The sequence below is a fragment of the Magnolia sinica genome, chromosome 15, assembly GCF_029962835.1.
Source record: "Magnolia sinica isolate HGM2019 chromosome 15, MsV1, whole genome shotgun sequence".
Taxonomy (NCBI): domain Eukaryota; kingdom Viridiplantae; phylum Streptophyta; class Magnoliopsida; order Magnoliales; family Magnoliaceae; genus Magnolia; species Magnolia sinica.
The window spans coordinates 28,374,635-28,401,957 of NC_080587.1; the positions used below are offsets into that span (position 1 = coordinate 28,374,635).

Sequence of the window (27,323 nt, forward strand, 5' to 3'; positions counted from 1 at the left end):
GCCTGAAATTAGATGGAAAAACTGATGGAAGGTGTGGATAAATCATATAAATTCACAGTGAGCCCAACTGAATTTACTCGGTATGACAATTTGATTTCGTGGCCGAGTGGGTGCACGGCGGAAACGGAGAAAGATCCGTTAACGGATCTAACGGAGTAGCATTTATACCAACGGAACATACCATTGGTATATAACTAATGGCCTTTTGCCACATCACTTCAGTAGCCTTTTGGCTACTGAAGCGCTCGGTATCCAATCCGCTCCCCTTTGCCAAGGCCGGGGCTGCACGTAATCCTCTCCCGTATCGGCCAAAGGGTGTCCGTCGGACAGTTGTGATTTAAGACATTTCTCAGTGACAGAGCATAAACCAGTAGTCTCTGCCAGAATAAGAACCTGTCCTTGAGTTTTCCTCTTCTCAGCGGCGGCAGCGGCGGCAGCAGCAGCAGCAGCTACTTCCACTTCCCACTGCCAGCGACGATGACTATAATAGGGAAGAAAAATCTCATCATCTTCTTCTCTGCCTCTGTTGCTGCTCTACTTGCCATCGTATTGCTCCCTGCCTTCAACACTCCTCGTATGTATAAAAAAGAATCTCATCCTCTCATGTCATCTTCATTCCTTTATGTTTTCTTTTATGCATGGACAGATTTTAAAATTTCCTTCCCTCTCTCTCCATCAATTACAGGTTCGCCACCTGCTGTGGCTGATTTGGTGGTCACGAATGCCGTCATCTACACCAGCGATTCCTCTCACCCTTTTGCACAAGCCATGGCCGTTCGAAGTGGCAGAATCCTCCATGTTGGGAATCAATCCTCCGTTCGGGTATGCTCTTCTATTTCTTCTCTTTTCCTTTCCATTTTTTTTTGGAAGCCGTCTCCTTGATGAATTCCACCTGAAAGAAACTGTTTCTTTGGTTATACCTACATGAAGTGTGACAAATGTTGCCACGATTTTGAAAATATCGTGACAAATTCACTGAATGATGTTGTTGCGATATTTTCAAAATATTGGCAGATTTTATGAGATCGTGATAATATCACAAAATAAGAACTTTCAAGAATTTGTTTTATAAACATATATTCAAATTTTAATAAATATATTATTAATTTACAATAAATATTTTTAATTTTTGAGAAGAAAAAAACCTGAGAAAAACTTCAAAATTGGAAAATCTCTTGAGAAAATTTTGGGCCAAGAAATTCCCGAGAATGAGTTTGTCAATATGCATACACACATGCATGCGTACAAAGGGGGTAGACTAGTAGCAATTATTCAGATTAGTGAATTAATATAAAACGAGATCTTGACTTGATGCATTCAACAAAACCAAATGTTGTACGGATTGGAGCGCATACCTGGTACAATTAAACTAGATGATGAAGCTTGATGGTGACGAGCCATTGCTTGAATGATTTCAAGGGTCAAGATCTACAGCACGCAACACCTCTAGCCTAACCAACTTGATTTTCTCTCTCCTTAACTCACTATAATCCGTGAATTGAGATATGCAATGTTGAGTTGAAGAGAGGGACCAAGAACCTTAAAATATATAGATGATCTGATTCCAACATATAAAAGATACTAATTAATTTTGTGGCTGTCTCGTCCTATTTATAAGAAAATTCAATGTAATTACGGAATGCCAAGAGTTTTTCTACTAAAAAGGAATCTCCTTAGAATTGTAAAAGACATCCTTAGAATGTGAAAGGACATCCTTGGAATATAAAAAGTCATTTTCGGAGCATGAGGAGTCATTTTTGGAATATGAAGATTGTGGTCAAGTGGGCCACTCCTTATTGTATATATAGTCCAACATTCTCCCACTTGGCCTATATGATCATAGTATGAAGACTTCTCTTGTGATTTTATTTTTTTTTAAAAAAGCAATAGAACTGATTCATTAATCAGAGGAAAATAGATTACAAGGAAAGCGAAAACAGAAAGCAAGAAAAGCGAAAGATACAAGAGGCGCCGATCTGCTGAGATAGCAGAAAGCCCCTAACCGCCTTAAAAAGAAAAATCCACACTAATCAGATCCTTAACATTGACAGCCCATTCTACAACCATCTTTTTAGCCCTAGCCCCCACCGCTTTAACAGTAGAGGATCTATCGTTGAAGTAGTGATTGTTTCTTTCAGTCCAAACTGCCCACCAAATTGCCAGAATAATCATATGCTAGATCATTAATTTGCTTTTTCAAAGATTACCCCGTTCCACACTATCAACAACTCCGCAGTGGACTCCGGGACACACCAAGATAGGGAGAAGAGGTCGCAAACATGAGAGAGAATGAAAGAAGTAAAGGAGCATTGAACCAGCAGATGATTAATCGATTCCGCCTGACGCATGCAGCATAGACAAATGTTAACTATCTGCATGCCACGCTTAGCGAGATTGTTGATAGTAAGAATCCTGTTTTTGGCTGCTAGCCACTGCAAACATCTGGCCTTAGGAGGAACGTGATATTTCCAGACGAAAGGAGTCGCATCACTTGGAGGAGTGCCCGCAGAGTAAAGAACGGTATATAGAGATCTGACAGAAAACGTCGCTGATTTATCAAGCCTCCACTCAATACTATCCGGCTGAGAGGGAGCAATCTTGGAATTGGAAATATAATCGTGAAGTGCCATAAATTCCTCTACCTCGTCGTCATATAGGTTTCTTGTGCAATTAATGTCCCAGACATATTGAGCTGAGGAAGCAAAACCACATTTGTGAATGAGGATATGCCTATCAGGAGAGAGCCGATGAATCCGCGGGAATAAGAATTTGAGGGGTTGTTCTCCAAGCCATAGATCTTCCCAGAAACGAGTTGAGAAACCATTACCCAACATGTACCTACTGTTAGCAATGACGGGGTTTTTGTTCTTAATGATTCCTTTCCAAATGTGAGATGCCTTATAATAAGAACTATCTTTAGGCCACCAATTCCCATGAGTTGCACCGTATTTACCACTAACTAACAAATTCCACAAAGCATCTTTTTCCACAGCAAAATGCCAAGCCCATTTACCCAACAGAGCGGAATTCATTAGCTTCAGGTTTTTCACATTGGCACCGCCGTCATTGAAGACTTTGCAAACTTGGGACCAATCAAGCAGATGAAACTTGCGCTGATTTTCTTCACCAAACCATAGGAACTCCCTTCGAGCTTTCTCCATGGACTTAAGCACCAACCCTGGGCATTTAAACAACGACATGAAATAGAGGGGGAGATTGGATAGGGCAGCTTTGATCAGCGTCAACCGACCACCCAAAGAGAGATACCTGCATTTCCAGGATGCCAGATACTTGTGAAATTTACTGGTGACCCTCTCCCACATGCTCCTTGGCGGGGGACCCATAGAGAGAGGAAGACCTACAAAGTAAGTAGGAAAAGAGTCAATGTGACAACCAAGCGTGGAGGCAAATTTCTGAATGGACTGCTATGGGACATTAATTCCAAGAAGCTTTGATTTGTTCAGATTGATCCTTAGACCTGAGTCTGCTTTGAAACAGTGAAGAGTAATGAGAAGGTTTTCGATTTTATCATCCGAGGCTTCAGAAAATATAAGGGTGTGATCGGCGAACTGAATGTGGCTAAGAGGGTCAGGAATACCGGGCATCGTAATGCCACGTAGGAGGCCTTGATCCTGACCCTTATTTAACATTTGGGATAAAGCCTCGCCCACTATTAGGAAAAGAAAAGGGGAGAGGGGATCCCCCTGACGCAATACTCTGGAACTCTGGAAGAAACCAAAAGGCGATCCGTTTAAAAGGATGGAGAAGTGCGCTGGTCTGATGCAAGTCACGATCCAGCTTCTCCACTTGACCCCGAAGCCCATCCGACCCAGCATGTAGGCCAGGAAATCCCAGTCCACGTGATCACAGGCCTTGGCAATGTCAAGTTTACAGAAAATAGCTTGAAGCTTCCACTTATGACGTGTGTAGGACTTCATTAGCTATGAGAGCACCATCCATGATCTGTCTGCCTCTGATGAAGGCATTTTGAGTGTTTGAAATGATGCTGCCAATGACTTTAGATAAACGAACAGATAAGATCTTCACCAAAATTTTATAGGGGCTTCCTATGAGACTAATAGGCCGAAACTGGGCGAAAGAGGAGGCACCCATCATTTTAGGGATGAGAGAGATGAAAGTGGCACCCAAGCCTTTCGACAGTCTGCCTCTTGTGTGGAATTCGTGAAGAAACTAGAGCACATCCAGGCGAACCATGTCCCAGAATTCATGATAAAAAGAAATCAGGAAGCCATCTGGACCTGGAGACTTATCTCCCCCCCCCCCCCCCAAAAGCATTCACTGCTGCCTTAGCCTCCTCTTCCGTGAATTGAGCTTCCAATAAATTAACGTCCTCAGTCTGCAACTTACTGAAGGAAATATTGTCTAGAGTCGGTCTCACCCAGTTATCGGCGGAGAGAAGATGTTTAAAGTGAGAAATCGCAAGATTTTCTATCTCCTTTCGGTCCTCAATTTTGTTACCTTGATCAGAGATGCTAAGAATTGCCTTAGCCCGAGAATGCACGTTGGCCATATGATGAAAAAATTGTGTTTTTGTCCCCTTCAGCAATCCATTTGGCTCGAGATTTTATCCTCTAAGACGCCTCTTCTTCCAAAGCGTTGTTAGAAAGAATTTGGATAATGGCGATACACCTGGACAAAACCTCTTTCGACATCGGAACGTCTTCAAAATCGACATCAATGCGCTGAAGCTCAAGCAGAAGATCTTCCATATCAACCTCCCTCTTCCGAGATTCCTCCTTATGTCATTCCTTCAACTTCTCCTTGAGGAACCTGAGTTTACAAAGAAGCTTGTGACCCGCAAAACCCTTCAGCTGAAAAGAAGACCACCAGTCTGTAATCTGTTGACGAAGCCCTTCGGAGCGAAGCCAAGAGGAGTTGAAGCGGAAAGGTTTCGGTCCCTAGTTAACTTCATCAGCTGATAACAAAATAGGACGATGGTTCGAAGTGGTTCTCGGCATGGCGATTTGATTTACGGATGGAAATGACTCGAGCCACTCCGCAGAAAGAAGGAATCTATCCAAACGGGATAGAATAGGGGCCGCCCGACCATTTATCCAAGTATACCGCGAACCCAGAAGCTGCAAGTCAATCAGCTGCTCTTGCTCGATCCAACTGGAGAATTGGGCCATAGCAGTAGTGGGTCTTCTGAATCTGTAATGATCCTCCTGAAGGTGAGTGACATTAAAGTCCCCCACCACACACGAAGGTCCAGGAAAGGATTGCCTAGCCTGCGACAACTCATCCCAGAAGGCTTCCCTGGGAGAAGGATTGTTAGGACCATAAATGGCGGTCAACAGACATTGAGAGGAAGAAGACTTATCTTGGAGAGTAACTGTCAAGGAAAAAATGCCCGAAGACGAGGAGATGAGATCCCATTTGGAAGATTTCCAAGCGAGGAGAATACCACCCGAGCTCCCAATAGCGTCGACCGTTAGCCACTTCGCATCATTGGCCTTCCATAAGGAAGCCACGAGATAATCTTTAAAAGTAGAGACCTTAGTTTCCTGAAAACAGAGGACATTAGGATTTTTACTGCTAATTGTTGCCTTGATGAGACTCCTTTTGTGTTTGGAGCCAACCCCCCTCACGTTCTTCATGGATTCACTACGCTTCCCCAATTGCCCTGTCTCCTAGATTTAGAAACCGCAGCTGCGATGAACCCTGGGCTGGCTTCCAGTCGTTGCAGTTCACAAGAAGGAGAGATCTTGACTAAATGTTTCGCTGACGTTGTTCGCTTCTCTATCAGTTTGCCCCTGTCTTCAATACATTGAAATAAAGCGAGATAGTCTTCCAATCTATCCCCAAATGATAGACCTAGAGATCTTCCCACCTTTCCAATAGCCTCATGGATCCACCTTTTGTTCTGAATCTTGGCCAACAGCTCAGATCTGTTGGGTTCGGAGGCCGTAGGGTCGCACAGAGGATCAACTATCATTTGCAACGGTTCCGGCATGAGAAGCTCAGAAGACATATTGTCTTGAAAGCGGGTGATCGGACCCATGTCCAGCGCTTCGACGGATGGGGGATGGGAGACAGAAGGAGAGAGGAAAGAAGAAGACCGGGATTGGGTCTCAGACAGGCTACAAAAGGACTCGGGGCGAGAGTCAGAATGACGGTCAGATCCGGAGAAAAGACTGAGATCGTGTGGGGGCAAAGGTGTGAGGTAGGAAGGAGAGGGAAGGGGTAGGGATAAGAGCTTGGAAGATGAAGTGAAAGAAACTGGAATGGAATGCAGGACTGGATTCGAGTTGGGCCCAACTGACGAGATGAGCGCCAGGGGAGGAGAGAAGAGAGGGGACGCCATCTGTCCCTGTTTCTCCCGAAATTCTGCCGAGTCGCCCTCCACGTGTTCCTCGCGGAGCCATTCATCAGAAAGGATGGCACCCTCTTTGAGTTCCACGCGTCCTTCTCTAACACTCCTGTAATGCGCCACGCGTCCCAAGCTTTCAGACGAGTACGGAGATAACAATAATGCCCCTGACGATGGAGAGGGAGTCTCCTGGATAGAAGGCTGATCTTTGTGAGGGACTGATGGACTGACCGAAGGAACTGTAGGATACTCGGTGCAATGGGAGTCGAAGGACCTTTGAATAGTGCGGATCGTGCCACGCGTCGACCCCCACAGTTTGCTCGCCAGACGAAGGTCTGAATCAGGCAGCTGAGAAATCTGATCAGATCCATGTGTCGACTCCCTCGGCATGCTCTCCAGACGAGGGATTGGAGTAGGCGGCTAGAACGTCAGATCGGGACCACGTTTCGAGGCTAGGGCGATCGCCTGGTCATAGCATCTGCTGGCGGAGATGACGTTGTCAGGCTGAATGGATGGTGCTCCGCCGGAGCATGGGGTCGTCGTGCAAACTTGCCGCGAAACCAGCGAAGCCATCGATTGCTTTGGCGCTGGGCCTTCTCGGATTCTCCAGAGATCGCTCCACCGAGGGAGCGGATCATCTGGAGCCTCCTTAATCACCGAAAAATCGAAGCAACGGTCTTCCACCATGACCTTCACCGACGAAGGCGAATCCGCACCTTTCTTCCTTTTGACTTTGATTCGAATAACACCAAGTTCCTCTCTAAGCTTCGTTTTAGCGTCGAGCTCAACGTAAGAACCCAGAAAATCTGCCACTGCGATGAAGAACTCATCGAACCATAATTCAAGAGGAATTCCTCAAACTTGGAACCACACACATTCCATACTGAACATGGAGAATTCATCCCATCTCAACACTGTCGCTACCGGACCACCAGAGTGGAAGTGAGCGGCCATGATCACCATTTCGGAATTGATCCCCGGACATGGCTTGAGCCATAACTCATTATAACCCAATGGTTTAAGCCTGTAATTTCCTGGGTGAAAATCTGTGGTCTCTGCTAACCAGTCCTTCACCTGGGAGATCGACGCACCTTCTTTGCAGACTAGCACAACCGATTCAACCGATTCCTTTAAATCTTCCTTGGCGCTGTGGAAGAGCGTAGAGTCGATGATAATGGGGACACCCAGAAGGGGGGGGGGGGGGGGGGGATGAAGGGGAGGGGATGGTAGTGGGGGAGATCGATGAAGGACGAGGATGGCAAGGCTGGAGATGCAGGAGAACCTCCTTAAAGGAAGGGTTCGCAGAGATGGGAGAGGGAGGAGGAATAGGAGGTTGAGGGAGAGCAGGGTTGGGAGGAGAGGGCAGAACAGGTTTGGGGCGATAAACCGGTGGAGGAGGTAGGCGAGGTTTGGGAGGATGGGGAATGGGAGGACCAAATCTAGCTCTTTGCACCAGCAACGGACACCTCGCAAATCGAACACCATGCAACATAGTAACAGCCCTTGCAAGCTCCACCTCGGAAGACATGCGGACAAGCGCAAATCCTCGGTAAGCACCGGTTTTACGGTCCCGGGGCATGACTATGTCCATGACTGCCCCCGCCCTGCCAAATATCCTTTCCATGTTGAGGGGGAACCATCCAGACGGGAATCCTTTAACAAATAAAGTAGGGAAGTCGACCCGGTTCGTCGCTGCCGCCGCAAAGGTAGCAGTTTTCCAATGATGAACCTCCTGCCAGCCCGATTCTTCCCGTTCCACCACTTGACCTTCCTTCGCTGAACGTTTTGAGTTTTTTGCATGTTCCTGGTTTCTGTTTTTACCGACTTCGCGATTGCTTTCGTTTGTCGAGGAGTCCCCCCAACGGCGTTTTGAGAAATGTTGACGATTGTCGTGACCGTTCTGATTATTAGAGTCCTCCTGTTTCTTTCGATCTGTCTGCTGTGCATGATTCTGGTCGAGGCCCCTTTCAGAAACGCGTCTTGTCATTCTCACTGTCTCACCGTCCCATTCTCTCACAGGAGTGTTCTCTCACTCCTTTTCATGCATAGTCACAATTTAAGCACATGTCTTGTTGATCGATGCAGTTGACTTCTCCTGTGATTTATTTTTAAAGTTTTGAAAACATTAATTTTGTAAAACACTCTTCTTGGATTCATGCATTTAAAAAATACATTTCTTGTGATGCGACACTTAAAAAAGCCATTCTTATTCATTGAACTTTTCTAATCAAACATTATATATTGATTAAATGAAACTACTAATGTGAATTATGGCTGTCATACGTCATTTAATGACATATATTACAACATCAACAACTGCATCTAACCTGGTGCTTAATGAGGAAACTAATAGCCTAAGTGTTAGGCCGGTTCAACATAATGGTCCAAAAGTTATATCTTATTTATACCCATTTGAATGTATATACACAAAGATCAATAAAAAATTAGATTGGAAATGTGATCACATGTAGGTAGGGTCTATTACATAAGATTAATGACCAAAGTATATCATATTCTAATTAGGCCTATTTAAGCTACATAGCCTTTTAAGTGCTTGGCGGTAAGTCATTGGTCATTAGGTCTACAATTATCTGGTTTGACCCTATATGTTCAATAGACATTAGATGATTTTGACCACTTTCCTTGACAAATTATATTTAACTCTAATATGCTTCCTCGACCAGAATGCTTGTCATTTTTGGAGTAAGATACTGTTATGGAATTATTACAATAAATTCCTAGTGGCTTCGAAATGGAGTTGACAACCCAAAGACTTGAGATGAAGTTCTACAACCATATTGCGTGGGTAGTGGTCTCAAAGCATGCCATAAACTCTGCTTCCATCATAGAAGTATAGACACAAGTCCGTGTTACACTTTTCCACAAATGGATCTGTCAGCAACAAAAAAGACACAATCATATGTCGACGTTTTTCTTTTTACTCACACCCACACACACCACATGGGTAGTCCAACCCTTGACCTTAGTGTTGAAATTCATAGAGTCTACCACTGAGCCATGAATAGGGACCCTACTTTTTTTTTTTGAAAGGTAGGGGACATGACCTTTTGCTTCCAATGTAGGCATAATCAGAGTCAGAATATCCAATCACTTCTAACTAATCAGATACTTTATAGGTGAATGTGTATTTTTTGGTTCTCTGATAGATTTTCAGTGATCCAGCCTAATATTACTCTGATATGCCCAAGATCCCAACAAAAAAGATGATATCAAGTTGAGTGCAAGTCCATGCTTGCATAAGGCTCTCGACTGGAAAAGCATAACGTGTCTTTTATTTGCTCTTTCTCTACATCGTCCTTTGGGCATTGGTCCTAACTAAATTTGTTTCCTTTAACAATGGGTGCATCACAATTCCGACAGTCTTCATATTATATCTTTGGATAATTTTATCAATGTATGCCTTTTGTTATAGTTCAAGTAGTTGGTGATATCTATCTCAATATATTTAGATGCCAATGACGAAAGAGGCTGCACCCATTTCTTTCAATTCGAAGTTCTTAGAGAAAATCTTTCATTTTTCGCAATATGACTAGGTTGTTACTAACAAGCAAAATATCATCAACATATAACACTAAAAATATAAACTTACTGTCACTAACCTTTAGATATATACACAGATCTCCAGTGTTTTCTTGAAAACCCAATGATGGGGACATCACGGGCACACGCGCACTCACGCCGCCACCCCTACGCACGTACGTACGTAGATGGAGGACCCCACCATCGATCTGCCTCGATGACGACGTCCAGGGAGGGCCTCCTAGCTAGAAGTCAAGTTTTGGTTCAGAAAAGTGGCCCGATAGTCAAGAAAAGCCCACCATGGGATCTCATGATCGTGGCCCACTCGTCAGATTGGTTTTATATTTTAGGTTTTGCTTATTGTTATTATTTAGAACATCGTGAACGCTTTAGATTTTCTCGTTTGGTTTTTATTTTAGTTTACTTCATCGCCAAGTAATAGGTGTCGCACATGGTGCGAGTTTTTGGGTATAGGGTTCTCCCTATAAATAGGCACCCCTTGTAGTTCTTTTCATTGATTGAAGTTAATAAAAAAATTCCTGCTTTATTTTTTTGCTCTCTTCATGAGTTGTGGAAGAATTCAAAAGTGGGTGCGAAGCCCTCCCTTTTCGAAGGGCTAACTACCGTGGTGCGAAGCCACATCGATCCCCATTCACCCCCATCTTCCATCATCTTTTTTTTTCCATCTTCCCCCACCATCCGTACTCCGAATTTGTCCTTTTGTTGCATCAGATTTCTTCATTGAAGCAGGTTTCCAGATTTCGGCCCGCAGGCGAGCTGAAACTTCGGCGGAGCACCACACAAACCGTACATCGGATCGAGCTGAAATTTGGAGGTTTTGGAGTCCATCCCTGGCCGACCAGGGTCAAGGTGGCATTTTTCTGAATAGTGGGCCCCACACACGTGCGGCCGGGATCACGCGCACGTCCGTTTGGGCCATTGTTGCTGTCCACACGCGGGATCATCTTTTGGCTCAGGTTTTTATCCTCTTTTATCCTCTCATAGCCATTTTTCATGAATCATAACCCTAGATTACATGATCCCTAATTGATTTGCCCCTTTCTATCACCTTAGGGTTCCTTGAATTGAAATTAGGGAATCCCTTGGATTAGGGACTGATTTTTTATGCATGAGTAGTTGATTTTATTTCCCTTTGATATCGTTTGGTTTCTAATTTTTATTGGTCCAGTCCTAGCCTGTGTCGGCTTGGACCCGCATAGATTCCCCTTTAATTGAATCTTTGGATTTTCATGTGGGATGTGGAATTTGCGTGATTATTTCTGAATTGGTGTGATCTAAGCCTGAAATCTTTCATATCATATTTAATTTTCCATGTCCTGCATCACCCAAGGTAATAATTGTATGGTTAAATTTAAAATACCACTATTTGGAAGCTGGTTTAAGTCTATATATGGATTTATTTAGCTTGCATACTAGTTGGTCATTACCTTGTTCCATAAAGTCCTCTAGGTGGTTAATGTAGACTTATTTATTTAAATTCCCATTCAAAAATGTCGTTTTCACATCTATTTGATGTAGCTCGAGATCATATGAGCTACCAGTGCCAAAATGATTCTAAGTGAATCCTTCTTGGATACAGGAGAGAAGGTCTCTGTGAGTAAAACCCTTGCCAACTAATATGACTTTATCCATTCTATTTTTCCACTTGAGCTGCATTTGGTTGTATACCTATTTAATTGAATGAGATCTCAGACTTTGTTGTCGTTCATAGATTTCAACTCATCTTTCATCGCATTAAGCCATTTATCGGAATCCTTATCATTCACGGCTTGTGAGAACATTAGTGGATCATTCATTACTCCTATATCAAACTCTGATTCCTGAAGGCAAACCATGTAATCATCCATAGTTGTAGATCTCCTTACCTTATGAGATCTCCTTCGCACTTACGGTTGAGGCACTTCATCTGCCGATTCTATAGCGACGTTTTCGTCATGGAGTGGTTCATTTTCCATGATTTGTTCATTCTCGTTATTATGGACAATGTCTTGTGGGACAATAGTACTTTCAAAAGGTGTGGGTAACGAGATTGATACCCGTCTTTCTTCTAATACCACATTGTGTAGTTCATCATCGCCACTTTCATCACCAATTTTAAAGAATCGGTACCACATTCAGACACTTCATCTAGCTGTCCGAGTTTCAACAATCCTGGTGCTATATGTGGGACAATAAAACTTGTAATCCTCTGAGCTCTAATAATATTCGATGAAAAACAACTCATAGTTTTGATATCATTTTTTTTTTTTCTTATGGATTGTACGATTTGGCCTCTAAAGCAAAAGCTTAAGATGTGTAAGTGTCTCAAGCTAGGTTCCCTACTTGTCCGTAACTTGAAAGGAGTTTTAGAGACAACCTTGCTAGGAACCCAGTTCAAGATATACATTGATGTCTTTAGGGCTTCACTTTAAATTAATTTGGGCAATGAGGAATTACTAATCATGCTACGCATCATATCCGTGAGGGTTCGATTATCCCTTTCAGCAACACCATTTTGTTGAGGTTTACCCGATGTTGTATATTTGGGAACTATTTCTTTTGATTTGAGAAAACTAGTAAATGTGCCTTCACTTTGGCACAAGTTAGTGTGCCTACCATTTATTGACCACATCTATTTGATCTCACAACCTTATCTTTCTGTTTAGTTCATTTGTCACTTCATACCAAAACACTGAAAAAATGTTTATGACTTTTGACTTTTCCTTTAGTAGATAGATATTATAGTATCATGAATTGTCATTAATAAATGCGATGAAGCACTTTTTTTTTCCCCAGTATTATAAGGTGAAAATTGTCTACAAATAGAGGGTATGTATTAATGCAAGAGTTTTTACTATGTGTGGCGCCTTTCTTGTTAGTTTTAGGTTGCTTGACTTTTATACAATCTAAATAGATACCGAAGTCCATAAAGTCAAGAGTGGCTAGTAGCACCTTCCTCACTAAGCTTGTAATTTTGTCTTTGGATATGTGACCTAAACTAGGTATCACAACATCGAGGATTTTTATTAGGCGAGTTGTTTTGATCCAACATTTACATGCAGAGTACGGAGAGATTGTACAAATGTGGAATCCAAATTTAGTTGATAAAGACCATCGCTTAAATATCCAATATCAACTAAAACATTATCCTTGTATGAATCAAAATGATTGTTTGCAAAGTGAAAGGTAACGCTTTCTTTGTTGAATTTAACGCGCTTATATTTTTAGAGATAGAAGGTACCAATAAAGTATTGTTCAGGTCTAACTGACAGTTGGTAGCCAAAATGAGTTTATAGGTGTCGATTGTTCGTATTTCGGATCCAATTGGTTTCCTATATAAACGTTCTTCTCTCCATTACTTGAATTCTAGCTTAAAAGGAATCCATGCATTGAATTTGAAACGTGGACAATTGCACTGGAGTCAACTCCAAGTGTTTGAAGGAATGTTGAAAAAATTGATTTTAAAACATACAAAGGTTAGATTATTACCCTTGATTTGAACCAATTGTTTTATTTTTGACAATTTTTCTGGAGGTGTCCCTTCTTTTTATTAAAGAAATATCTCACTTCGTCAGGGTTATTATTGTCCTTCTTTGCATCAGATGCAGGGTTTTTATTCTTCTTTATGGACTCCTCTTTCCTTTTCCAGACTTTCCAGTTTTCATTTTTAAGCTCCTATGATACTAAGTGGATGATGTGTTGTCTCTCCTATTTAAGTCGCGACTGCTCTTGTGCACATATGCTTGTAATTCATTAAGATTCTATTTTTCTTTATTGGTGTTGTAATAGATCTTAAATGGTTCGAATTGTTGACTAAGCGAGCTTAGAATAACTTGCGCGAGGAAAGGATTGTTTACCTTCATGTCTAGGGCATTAAGTTGTGTTGCTATTGTGCCATTTCAAGAATGTGCTCTTACACCATTTAGTCTGTCATATTTCATAGTTGCTAGCTTTGCCGTGAGAGTTCAAGCTAGTGATTTGTCTACTGACACAAAATGTTTTTCAACTGATGCAAGGTATTCTTTTGCTTTTGTGGACAATGGTATGGATCCATGTATATTTTTAGCGATTGGCATCTTTATATACATGAGACTCAACCGTATCGATCACTCTCACTTTTCATATAAAATCTTAACTTTACGGGAACTCCTATTTGCGGGTTGAGCTAGCACATCAATGCATAGAGCCAAGTCAAAATCCATGGTATCCTGTGCGATCGGAATTTGCTCGTTCCAATCTAAATAATTAGGTGCAGTTAACATAGGAACATTATGAGGAATTGGTGTTGGTGTGGAGCCCATTGGAAAATATCAACATGCTCAATAATTACCAAAATTGCTTTAAGATTCATGCTAATTCAATAATCCAGATTGATTTTAAAAGTCATTTATAGACTTTATTGAGTGACCTATTGCATCGATGTCATCTCTTATTTGGATCGAGGCCACAACTTGTTATTGGTTCATTCAATGGATGAGCAACATCACCCATAAGGCTAATTGATCGATCATATCGTAATTGAGAATGGTTTATACCTTTGGATGTTCCAACCCAAACTCAATCAGGATGTTCTTTCTCATTACGCTATTCTGGTCTTTCAATTGCTTGAAAGACGATCGTACATTTGGGCAATTGGTCCTCAATCTCCTAATTGAAAAACCACTGCATTCTGGCTCATGGGCCAAAATATGTACATGGTAAGTCCTATAAGGTGATAATCATAATCCAAACAAGACACTTTTGTATTAGGTGAAAAAAAAACATTCCATGTGTGGACATGAAGATCATCATATATATGTTTGTGCGTAGCAAAAGGTGCAAAATTATGTCATTGAACGTGAGCCCAGATTCATATGTGTAGAATCTTACAGAAAGGGCCTGTTGTTGAGTTCACTGTAATGGTCAAACATTTAACCAATAAACATTCATATATTGGGTTTACAAACAGGAACACTACTTAACGATAAAACTTGAGAAAGAGCTTTACTTTGAATAGGCCCAACAACATAACATTCTAGTTCACATGGAGATCATAAGTAAATGGTTTGTCAAATGCATTAGTCAAAACTTGGCTCTGATACTAAATGATAGCAATTATTTTATTAGTAAAACGATATAAACTGAAAGGATTTTTTTTCTGAGAGATAACTGAAATTATTAGAAAGCCGCATGAAGGCAGAAAGAATACAATGAAACTACAAAAAGAACCAGGAGGATAAATTAGTGTCAATCGCTGATTTAATAAAAGGAACCCATTCCGAAATGGCGAATTTGATAAGGTAAATAGACTCCCTGGCAGAAGATGACTTGTTCTGAAAACATTGGCCATTTCGAGCCCTCCAAATAAACCGAAGGCTTCCTTTGCAACAAGTCTCCAAATTGCCTTTCGGGATTTACCACCCCACTCCTGTGCCAAGCCCATAGAAACTGATCAAATGAACTTGTCATCGCCCATGACATATGGAATATATCGAAGAAGTGGTTCCAAATCGAGTGAGTGAAGGGACAATGGATAAACAGATGATCGATTGACCCCTCATGCACATTAAGCTAGTATTGGGTAAAACCAAAGATCTTCTTTGAAGATTGTTGATCGTTAGAACTTTCTTCCTACCAAAGAGCCACACAAATGTGGCAATCCGTGGGGGTGAGGTTGGTGACCGCGGCTTGGAGATGAGGCTATAAAACAATCTCACTGAAAAAATACAAGATCTATGAACTTTACAAATCATCAAATTTTCCTCTTGAGGGGAAGGCATGTAGAGTGTAACATAATCAAGTAATCTAAGAGATTCCTCGAATTCCTCATCCGAAAGGTTCTGCCAGCATAGAGGAGACCAAACTATGGTGCCACTAGAATTGGAGTAGCAAGAATCCACCGTAACATACCTATTTGGAGCAAGATTAACCAATCTCAGGAAAATCTCCTACAATTGCCTGTCACTCACAAAATATCAATCCAAAAACGGATTCAGTTCCCCCTATCGATAGAGAAAGATGTTCCTTCACGAAATAAATGCTCTATTGCCACCACTGCTTTCCGAACGTTTGGAGAACGACAGAGAGATGGAGATTTTATGCTCTAATCCCCTGATCGGGTACCGTATTTAGTGGCAATGAGATCTCTTCACAATTTACCCACTTCAAAGCCAAATCTCCAGTGCCATTTCCCGAGAAGAGCAACATTCATGGGGCCCAAATCCTTCAAACCAGCCCCTCCTTCCTTGAGAGGTTTACAAACATCCTCCCACTTAAGCGGATTGAATGTTCTTTTTTCTTCCGCCCCTTACCACAAGAAGTCTCTTCTCATTTTATCAAGATGCTCCAATACTGATTTTAGGCACCTAAACAAAGACATAAAATAAATAGGTAAGTTTGAGAGGGCCGCTTTAAGAAGAGTCAACCTAGCTCCCATAGAAAGATATCAACGTTTCCAAGTTGAAAGTCTACTTTCGATCCTTCTTATGACTTTATCCCATAAGTCTTTCGCTTGTTTTCCAATACATAGGTAACCCAAGATAAGAGGGGAAGGAACCTTTCTTGTAGCCAAAGTTGCTTCCCAGTTGTGTGAGAATCTCTCGCTGAACATGTATACCTAGCATTTTGCTTTTAGTGACACTCACATTTAGGCCCAAGGTGTTTCGTAGCGGTAACGGTGGCAGTAACGACCACCACCGTTACCTTTACGATACGGGGCATAACGGCTGTTACAGCCCTATAACGGCCGTGATGGTCTCTCTTTTTATTTATTTATTTATTGAAAAAACCCCTGAAAAACCTATATATGCCCTGTAATGTTGATTAAAAAGTATGAAAAACTTGTATTTGTCTGGTAAAAGGCCATTATCGGGCTATTATGGCCTTTATAGGGGACATAACATGCCGTCAACGGCAATTACGGGCCATTTTTTTCCATAACGGCTGTTACGGTTGTTATGACCCCGTAACGTGTAACGGTTGCCACCGTTACCTTTACGTAATGGCCTTTACGGCACGCCATGTTTAGGCCTGAAACTGCATCGAAGGAGAAAACAAGTTTTTGGAGATTGTCAACGGACTTGTATCTGCATCGCAAAAAAGAATTGTATCATCCACATTGATGGTGAGAAACTTGCACTCCTGCATATATCACTTTGATGCTACGAATAAGATTATTATCTTCAGCTTTATGAAACATCGCTCTGAAAGCTTCCCTATTGACAACAAATAGATATGGTGATAAAGGATCGCCTTGTATAATATTGCGGTAGGCCTTAAAATAGCAGAACGGAGATCCATTGATAAATTAAGGACTGGGAATGAAGGGGATAGAATGTAGGCCCGGATCCAACCTCTCCATCTAATACCACATCCAAGCCTTTGAAGCATATAGTCAAAAAATTTCCAGTCAACATGATCATAGGCTTTCTGAATGTTGAGCTTGCAAACCAACCCAATCTTCACTTCCCCGTGCCTTGAGTCGATACATTCACGGGCTAGTAGGGATGTATACAGAACTCGGCTGCTAGCTATGAATGCGCCTTGATTTTCGGAGATGATCTTGGGTAAGACACCCTTAAACCTCATCAAGAGAGCTTTAGCTATAATCTTGTAAGGACTCTCGATAAGACTTACTAGCCTAAAATCTTTTGGAGACTTTGCCCCTTCTACCTTGGGAATTAGGGGCAATGAAAGTAGCACCAAGGTCATTAGGAAGATGGCTTCTTGCATAGGATTATGAAATGAAATCCATCACATCTTTTCTCGCTATCGACCAAAAATTCTGAAAGAACATTATGGGGAGATCGTCAGGGCCGGGAGCCGTATCACCGCACAACGCATTGTTTGCAAGCTCGATTTCTTCTTCCATACAAGGCTGATCAAGAGACTTAGCCTCTTGTAAAGATAGCGATGAGAACTGAAGATCATCAAGAGTTGGCTTTCTCCAATAATTGCAAGAAAGTCCTTATAATATCGAACAATAGCTTTAGAAATCTTCTCTTTATCCGAAGTTCCGACTCCAGGCTTGAGCATTTGCCATATTGTGAAAAAATGAGTGTTTTTATCCCCATGTTTCAGCCACAAAGCCCTAGATATTTGATGCCATTTAATTTCTTCTTTGGAGAAAGAATTGTACTTTGCTAACAAATCAATCCTTTCAACCCTCTCTTCTTTCGACAAGTTGCTCGCTTCTTCTTTAAGTTCGAGATCATGAATTCTAGCCAAGATCGATTCAAATTCGATCTCCCTAGAGCCCAAGACTTCTTTCTTCTAGATCTTGATATTTTCTTTTAACAATTTGAGCTTGCGACCTAGTTTGAACCCATCAAAACCTATAGCCGAAAAGAAGACCACCATTCCGAGATCAAGTTGTTGAACCCTTTAATTTCCAGCCAAGACAGCTCGAATCTAAAAGGTTTAGGGACCCAATTGTCATTAATAACTAAAATAATTAGCCTATGATTAGATATCACTCTCAGTAAACCGCGTTGGTTGGTAAGGGGGAACTTTTTGATCCAGTTGTGGGAGACAAGGAATCTATCAAGCCTAGAGAGGATTGCATTTGATTGGTTATTAGACCAGGTAAATTTGGCACCCCTAAGTGGAAGGTTTACTAAGTCATGTGAAACAACCCAGTTTGAAAATTTTTGCATGCTACTAGTTACCTTGCCCTCCATTGGATAGGAGAAGCGCACTCCGTTGAAATCACCTCCAATGCACCATGGGAAATCCCATCACTGCCGAATTGACGAGAGCTCATCCCAAATCTAGTCATGTGGAGAGGAAGATAAGGACCATAAACCGTCGTGAAAGTCCAATAAAAAAAATCCTCAATGCAACCCTGAAGAACGACGGAGACATAAAAGGAACCAGGAAAACTATCCACCATCCTCCAAACATCTGTATTCCAAGCGACAAGAATTCCGCCCGCAGTCCCACTAACATCCAGAGTTGCTCGGTTAGAGTTCTGAACACCCCAAATTGACTTTAGCGTACTTCTGTCGAAAGATTGGAGCTTTGTCTCTTGTAAAGCAATAACATCTGCGTTCGGTTTCTTGCATATCTTCTTAATCTGGGCTCTCTTAAGATTTTAGCCCAATCCTCTATCATTGAATACCTACTCTTCCCGTTCCTCACCCTTTTATTGTTTTGCTTGAGTTGCTTGCTGAGTCATAATTGATCGAACATTCCAAACTGAGTAACTCTCTCCAGCCCCTGGGAGATTTTCTGGCTTTCAAAAGATGTTCTTCATGAATCCTTTGAGCCCCTTTACTCTTTGCAAAATAAAGAAAATCATGCACATCTTCCTCCCTGACACCTAAGACATACCCCCATTCCTCTGAATCTCTCGAGAATATCCTTAGACCAATTGAGTTGAGCCTCAGAAAGACTGATGTCACTGGGAATGTTGGGATGAGAAGACAATGAATCAACTACCATTGGTGGAGAGATCACGATGGAGTCATTTGAACCCATCGTGACATATAACGGATTAACGACTAAAGCATCCTCCAATATGTTTCTCTGAGGATACATTGCTTCCATTGTTAAAGGCTCTTCATTTAGGCCTTCTACCATATCATCGAGGATCAATTAACTATTGGTCGGTATTTGTTTGCTCTGAATATGGATCCTCTTCAGAGTCGGATTCATCAGATTGGGTGGAGTATGCTTCTTTGATCTGGGTTGCATCTATCTTCGAAATTAGGTTACTTTTGTCAAGAGGGAGAATCAAAAGTTCTTGTCGCAAGCACGAAGTGTTGTCTACCTTCAGAGCGTTCGAATAGTCGATAAGGGGTGTAGCAACTTGATTAAGAAGGTTGGAAGGGCCCCATGTGCGAGTTTTAATCGCACACATCAGAAAGGAGGAAGCTTCCGCATTGGGGGAAACACACATGAGTGCGGGCAATTTCGTCAAGTTATAGCAGTGAGGACTCACACATGTTGAAAGAAACAGTGCCTCTAGTTGCCTTGGTGTGGAAGTTAGGTTCTGATGAGCTCCGAACCACCTTTTTTTGGTGCGGGATAAGATAAATCCCACCATGTCTCCCAAGCCTTGTGTCCAAGATGCTTGCATTCGACAGCAGAATTCGAGCCTGCTACCTGAACCAGATTTAATATATATGAGCCTTCCTAAGGCTGTTGCATGGGGATAGAGCACGAGAACTTTTCTCTCGCAGTCCATTGAGCCTTTTGTAATGAGATCTTATCCATCTGATGCTCACCTACCACCATCCTACTAATGAGGTTTTGACAAGCTGCTTGCGGATGAGCAGTTGTAGAGGAGCATGGAATAAGTGCACTTTCGTCTGCATCTTGCCAAAACTGCATAGCTGCCAAAGAGTTTTTAGTCTCCCTACTCCTCCAAATTTCCCCCACTGCTACGGAACTCCCCAAAAAGATTCACGTTGAACGTTCAACTTCAATTACTTGTCTTTGGTTATCACTTTAATGGTGTCTGGGTCGGTGATGCTCTTCTTCTTCTTCACACGCAGTTGAAATACACCAATCTCTTCTCCCCCTTCTGTCGCTGGGTCAATAGCGAGAAGCTCACCGGAACACAAACCAATTTCCAGGAACATGTCTTTGAACAGAAGTTCCATCGTGACTTCCCAAACTAAAAACTAGAACTCCTCCCTCCCGAAATGGGTCTTTTCCGACCATCTCATGAGGCTTCTGATAGGACCCTTAAGAGATGAAGTGCCTGTCATGAGAACTTTATGAAGAGGCTCTTCCGTGTCAAAATGAATCCATAGCTTGTTTTCACCGATAGGCCTCACTGAAAAGCTTGAGTAGGAGATGTCGCATTCTTGAATCCAACAATGAACTTCAAAAAGAGTCACACTGGGGATTGTCTCTATGAGAAGGGGCCATTGTAGTTTGACGAGTGCATTGTTGATAACCTTCGGTCTCACATTGACAATTGGTCCTTTAGAAGAAGCTTGGGACCACACCCACTCGGAGGGTTCTGTTTTCTCCGACACCACTTTTTGACGTTCTACTTCCTTTAAATGATGAATGCCTTCCTTGTTTTGTTGAGATTTACTGGGTATTTAGATTGGTATTTTGCAAGTTCCCTACCTACTCCCCTTTAGTCAAAGAGCTTTTGCACAATCTATTGCTTTCACGCTCTTTGTTTTTCACATTTGGCCTAAATCGAGCCCTCCGAACTCGAAGCTTCTTGCTCCCAATACTCTCTCTATCCAGCAACTTGATTGCGCATTCGATCTCCCCTTTCGAGCTCATGCTAACAAAGGCAAAACATCTGTAGCGAGATGTCACGCGGTCCGGTGGAATGTAGACTTCCATGACGATGCTTGATTTCCCGAAAACTCTTGAAAAGTTGATTGAGAGCCATCCCTCCAGGAAGCCATCCACATATAGCGGAGGGTATTTCGGGAGCTTGGAAGTGTGAGAAGTTTTCTTCCCAGAGGATGTCAACTTCTGACGAATATCTTGCCAGCTTCTCTCTTCTCTGTCACCTCGTTCTTCCCATGTCGCAGCATCCCTTTACCTTCACGATCTGAACCTTGTCCTTTGTTTGCCCCCGTGATGGATTTCCACTTATCTTGTTTTTCTCTCCACTCATTTTTCTCCACAATCATTAACTAATGCATTCAACAAAACCAAATGTTGTACAACTTAAAGGGTGTATCTTGGACCATTGAACCAGATGATGAAGCTTGATGCTGATGAGTTACTGCTTGAATGATTTTAACGGTTAAGATCTTCACCATGCAACCCCTCTAGCTTGATCAACACCAGAGATAAACTGGGTTTGATCTCTCTGCTCAACTTGTTATGGTGCATGAATGGAGATGTGTGTATTTCACTGCAATGTTGAGTTGGAGAGAGGGATCAAGAGTCCTAGAGTATATAGATCATTTGGTTCCAACCCATCAAAGGAACCAATTAATCATGTGACTCTTTGTATCCTCCAATTAATTAGAAAATTCAATGTAATTATGGAATTCCAAGAGTTTTTCTACTAAAAAAGGTATCTCTTTGGAATTGGAAAAGTCACCTCATTGGAGTAGGAGAAAACATCTTCGGCATGTGAAAGGACATCCTTGGAATGTGAAGAGTCATCTTCATTCTCGGAATGTAAACTCATCTTCGGAATATGAGGCATATTCGGAGTGGTCATGTAAGCTACTCCTCACACACGCGTGTGTGGGTGGGTTGGAAAGGGTGGCCTATATATATAAACTACTGTTAGAAATTAGCGCTTCACTTGCTTGGCTACATATATATATATATATATATATATATATATATATATATATATATATATATATATATATCAGGCGAGTAGTATTTGGCCAATTTTACCCCTACAATTAATTGTGGGGAGGGGTGTCAATAAGTAGATTTTGGGTGTGGTTGACACTTCAACTGTGGGGTATTTTTTTCTTTTCAAATCATTGATGAGAGTAGCTCGCTTTCACTTCTCTTCCTCTTTACATCTAGTCCACCATAAATGTGGTATGAGGGAGACCATGCAATAAAGGCTTTGTGGGGCCCACCACAATGACTATATGACATGTAAATGTAACTCTCTTGTGTCGGCTCATGTCAGGACGTCAACCCAAAAAAGAGATTCATCTAGAGCTCCAGTGGGCCTTAACCCTAGAAAAAAGTGGGCATTGGTCACCTGCCCATTTAAATCCTTCTCTCTCTCTCTCTCTCTCTCTCTCTCTCTCTCTCTCTCTCTCTCCGTGTAGCTTGCGCTGCATGTAGCCACATCCTTAAGTCAATCTCTCCGTTTTTCTCTCACCTACCCTCTCCATGTGCATTACATGTGCCATGCCCTATTTTTTAATTATCTTATCAAGAGGGATTATAGGATCCTCTACCCAAATATTATGCAAATTATAGTTTGCTTAGGTTTTTCTCTATTTTGTTTTGGTTTCTATTTTTGTTTTGTTTTGGTTCTGCTTGTTTTCTTTGTTGCCTTTGGCGTTTTTCAATAAATTTTGCAGTCTTAAAATAAAAAATAAAAAATAAAAAAGAAAAAGAAAAAGAAAAGGAAAGATCAACTGCTTGCTAGCAAACTCATCTGTTTGATTATTAGTCATTTTGACATTGCATATGCAGTCAGTGTAGTAAGTTTATTCATGCGTGCTCTCCATCAGAATCACTTGGCAGCTTACCGTATTTTAAAGTATATCAAAGGTTCACCTGCACAGGGAATTCTTTATTCTCCACATTCATCTTCATGTTGAGGCCCATGTGATGAAAACTACGCTGGCTCTCCCTTTGTAGCCAATCTACTTCCAGTTATTGCACCTTGGTTGGTGGGAATCTATTGACATGGAAGGGCAAAAAGCAATATGTTGTGGCCTATTCAAGTACTGAAGCAGAGTATCGGGCGATGGCTCCAGGTGTATGCGAGCTACTTTGGCTGAAGATCTTTTTGATTGAAATCGTTTAATTAAGTCTCCATCTTTCTTCTCCCATGATTAATGTTTAGAGTGTTGATATCGTTACATGTATCAATGACTGGGGATGTAGAAACATGTATTGGTTTTGCTGATATTCGAAAAACGTATTGCTATCCAAGGGAAACATTTGGAAAAAGGTGGATTTTTCAATGAAAATTTAGGAGATGTTAAAACACACATGTTTACACATGTAACAAACAAAATATTGCAATATATTATAAGTTTCCATTTTACAGGGGCCTAATGATGTGTTGTTGAAAAAATCACTATAAAATAAAAAACACTCATTAATATCTAAAATTTCCACATTAATTAACAGTGAAGAACACTTATTTTATTTCTAATATTAAAAAAAAATGGATTTCCCCAATTTCCCCTAATTTTCACTTAAATTTAAATTTTCACTGCAACTCTATGTTAACGTATGAGAATCATGCATAAACATGGATTCACATTGTAATCCATGCTAACATTTAGAAAAAAAAAGAATGAAGTTTCTATGGATTTTTCGTTATCTTTGAGTTCTAGCTTGTCTTCATTTCAAGTCAAGATTTCTCCTCAAATCCAAACTTTGACTCAATAAAAACCAAGAATGATCAAAATCACCAAAAGAACAAAATAAAAAACCCAAAAAAATAAAGATTTTTTTTTTGAGTTTTTGGAAAATTTCCTAATTTGTTTTGTCAATTTTCACATATTTACAGATCTTTCTCTAGTATTTGGGATATTATTGCTAGTATCAGGGATATTATGGATGGGCGTCGACACAAATTACATCCGAATTGATGAAATCAACAACAAAATAGTTCTCAAATGAAATGAATCGAATAACGTATTCAACAAACATTAAATTAGATAGTTTCAAATTAGCCAAAACAATAAAATAAAATGAAACGAAACATTAAATTGTATATAACAGATACAGTGAAGCTATCGTAACTCTAATGGAGAGGAAACATGTTGGATCACTCACCTGTAACTCGGTAATGTTGATTCTAATATATTACCTGAATTTGAACGAATTAAAAATCCATAATATAACATATAAGTAAAATCATTTTGCTGATTATATTAATTCATATGGTGGGGCCCACCTTTGATTGATTAGTTCTATATTTGGGGTCCATACATTGTCCAATTGGATTCCTTCAAATCCAACCCTGAACACAAGATTTGTGATCACCCCAACCTAATGTAGGACCCATTAGATCAAAGCAAAGTCATCATCCATCATCTTGCGAAATTTAAATTGTCTGGACATTCATAATATATTTGAATTTATAAGTATAATTGATTCATTAATCCAGATTTTCAATTTTGGATTCGAACAGATCTGATCCATAATTTGTCGATCGGATCAACCGCATTGTCGATCAAATTGAATGTCGAATGTCGAATCGATGGTCTCTGGACTCAATTCGGTTTTGATGAACCGAATTATAAATTGAGGATTTTTCTACATCTTGATTTTAGAATCCAATTATATATGTTGGTTAGATCCAAACCAACCATTGGCCCTCTCATGATTAATTAAGAAAGGTCCATTTATCAGCTCGATCTGAAACCTCCATGGCCCACATAATTCAGGATTACATGATTTATCTAGGATTTTCATTTGATTGGTGTGGCCCATCTGATGGTCGGATCAATATGATATGCGGGGTCCCGGCATATTTCGACCTCGACGATCAAATGATCCGTGTGGATCTATTCCCACACATCAAGGTGGCTCAACTCAATTCCCTACGCCAATTCACAAAAGAAATTGCGCAGAGGTTTGTGTCTCTTCACCTAATATACCGAATACATCAATGCAATGAACGTACGGTTGATCCGAACTGTTCATTACGTTGATTAGGTGGGAATAATCAAAAGTACCAAAAATAAAAGAACACCCAGATCACTGTCCACCTTTACGGTCCATCTAATGATTAGATTAGTCCGTTCCTTGAGGTTCTTGTCTTTTCCAACCTCTGAAAGCAGATAGACCACACGGATCAAATCATCCACATATGCATGGCTAGGACAAATTCCCTATGTAGAAAGCCAAAGGCCACTGTGCAGATATTTGAATCTTCTTGCATATGTCACGTATACATAGATGATGGACGAACGACTAATTCGAGCCATCCATCACTAAGATTTGAGACCATACAACAATTAGCTAAAAAACATTAAAGGTACCAACTTAGATCGAGAGCCTTCTTCCTGTGCTCTCTCTCTCTCTCTCTCTCTCTCTCTCTCTCTCTGCTTTTCTCTTGGGTTTCCTCTGGTTCTCTTTTGGTAGAGGTCTGGAGGAATACTCTGTCTTTAGAAGAGACTTGGAGCAATCCAAATTCCTCTCCTTAAGAAGAGGAATACTCTACGAGATAGGGAAGAGAGATTACAACCAATCATACTCTCTCTACTCTTGTTTAAAAAATTGAATTTAAATTCGAATTTAGAATTTAAAAAAAATTGGGTCGTTATAGCATGTGTATTCTATTGATGTATTCTTGCGAAGCATTATATATTAATGGGTGTGTTTGTTTATTTAAGAGGGATTAATGCAAGTCTTGTATTTCTCTAAAAAGTCTTCTCTTCTTTTCCTTCTTCTCTTGTTCCTCTTCACTCACTCTCCATCTCTCTCCTCTCTCTCTCTCTATCTTATCTCTCTTCTTTCTACTCTTTCTACTTTGATCGAGTTTTAAAGTCAACTTGACTCGATGGACCTTAAAGTCAAGTTTGAGTTCCTGAGTTTTTGAACTATGGTGTGTGGTTTTTACTTTGTTAAGCTGCTCTTGAAAGTCTAAGATTGATTGATTTAAAAGTAAGGCTTGTATACAATGATTATAATGGTTATTTTATTTTATTTTTATTTTTTTGAATGATTTTACATGATGAGGACATCCGAGCACTATACCAGAGGAGGGCTGAGCTAGTCTCCTTATAGCTAGACGACCATTACATGGGGCCCGCTTTGTTAGACAACCATTATATGGGGCCCACTTGGCCCAATTCACATTCGTAGCCACGTTGAAGACCCCACGTGCATGTTCGTGAATCTTTAAAGATCCCACATTGGGAAGATGCATGTGGGTTGCATATAGGAGCTTGATGGACACATAGAATCGTTGGATCGAATGAACACGATGATTGGACTGTTGGATTTCGACCGTAGACCATTCTGGAGGTTGGATCATCATTATTAGACATCTTAGTTGTGGACCCTCGTGGGCCACGAAATTGTTTAGTTTAGTTTGTTTACATGTTTTGTTATTTTTGGTATAACTCATATTTGTGTTGAGATTAGGGAGTTAAGAACAATTTTTAATTCATTAAGTGTCTTTATATGGAGAATCTTATTTGAGTGTGCCTTTTTGTAAAAGTTCTTTTTTGAGACTATAAAGGGTTGGACGTTCCCACCCTAGCCAATATGCATGTTATGAATGAAAGAGATTTCTCTCCTTTCGTTTTGAGATTGAGCAAAAAAATTTCATCCTGTGATTGCATTGGTGGTGCGAAACTACGGGGAACGATTCTGTAATTATCTTTTCTAGTTTTCTCTCTTCTCAACAAGGTATCATCTTCTTCTTTTCATATCTTTTTTTTCCCCTTCTTCTTCTTTGAACCTTCATTCTTCTTTCTATAATACCTAACCCATCCAAACCTAGTTCTCAAAACCCTAAATCCCTAAAACCTTAACCCTAAATCTCTAAAACCCTAATCCTAATCTCTCCAAAATCCTAACCCTAAAATTCCCAAATTCCAAAGTCTTTTGTCCACATCATAAATACCTAGTTCCCTCAACTGAAACCCATATTCTCAATTCTAGAAACCCTAAATCCTAAATCCCTTAAACCCAAAATCTGAAATCCTAATCCGCCATCTCCCAAAGGCCAAAACCTCAACCTTAATGTTCCAACCCCTAATTCCTCTAAGCCTAGATACCCCAAACTCATTTCCCACATTCCCTAGCCTTTAACTAGCCCTAACATGTCAAAACTCTTACAAGGCATGATTTCCACTGAATTCAGATTTATCCCTAT

At 40.9% G+C, this 27,323-nt stretch overlaps 1 protein-coding gene across 1 annotated transcript in view; it reads left to right on the forward strand.

Annotated features, from left to right (window-relative positions):
• The first annotated feature begins 311 nt into the window (after nt 1-311).
• LOC131227858 (protein LONG AFTER FAR-RED 3) overlaps nt 312-27,323 on the forward strand; it is a 139,014-nt gene continuing 112,002 nt past the window's right edge. Inside the window, exons 1-2 of the mRNA XM_058223686.1 lie at nt 312-574; nt 686-822. Coding sequence (XP_058079669.1) covers nt 478-574; nt 686-822 — 234 coding nt within the window. The 5' untranslated portion in view covers nt 312-477. The remainder of the gene's footprint in view (nt 575-685; nt 823-27,323) is intronic.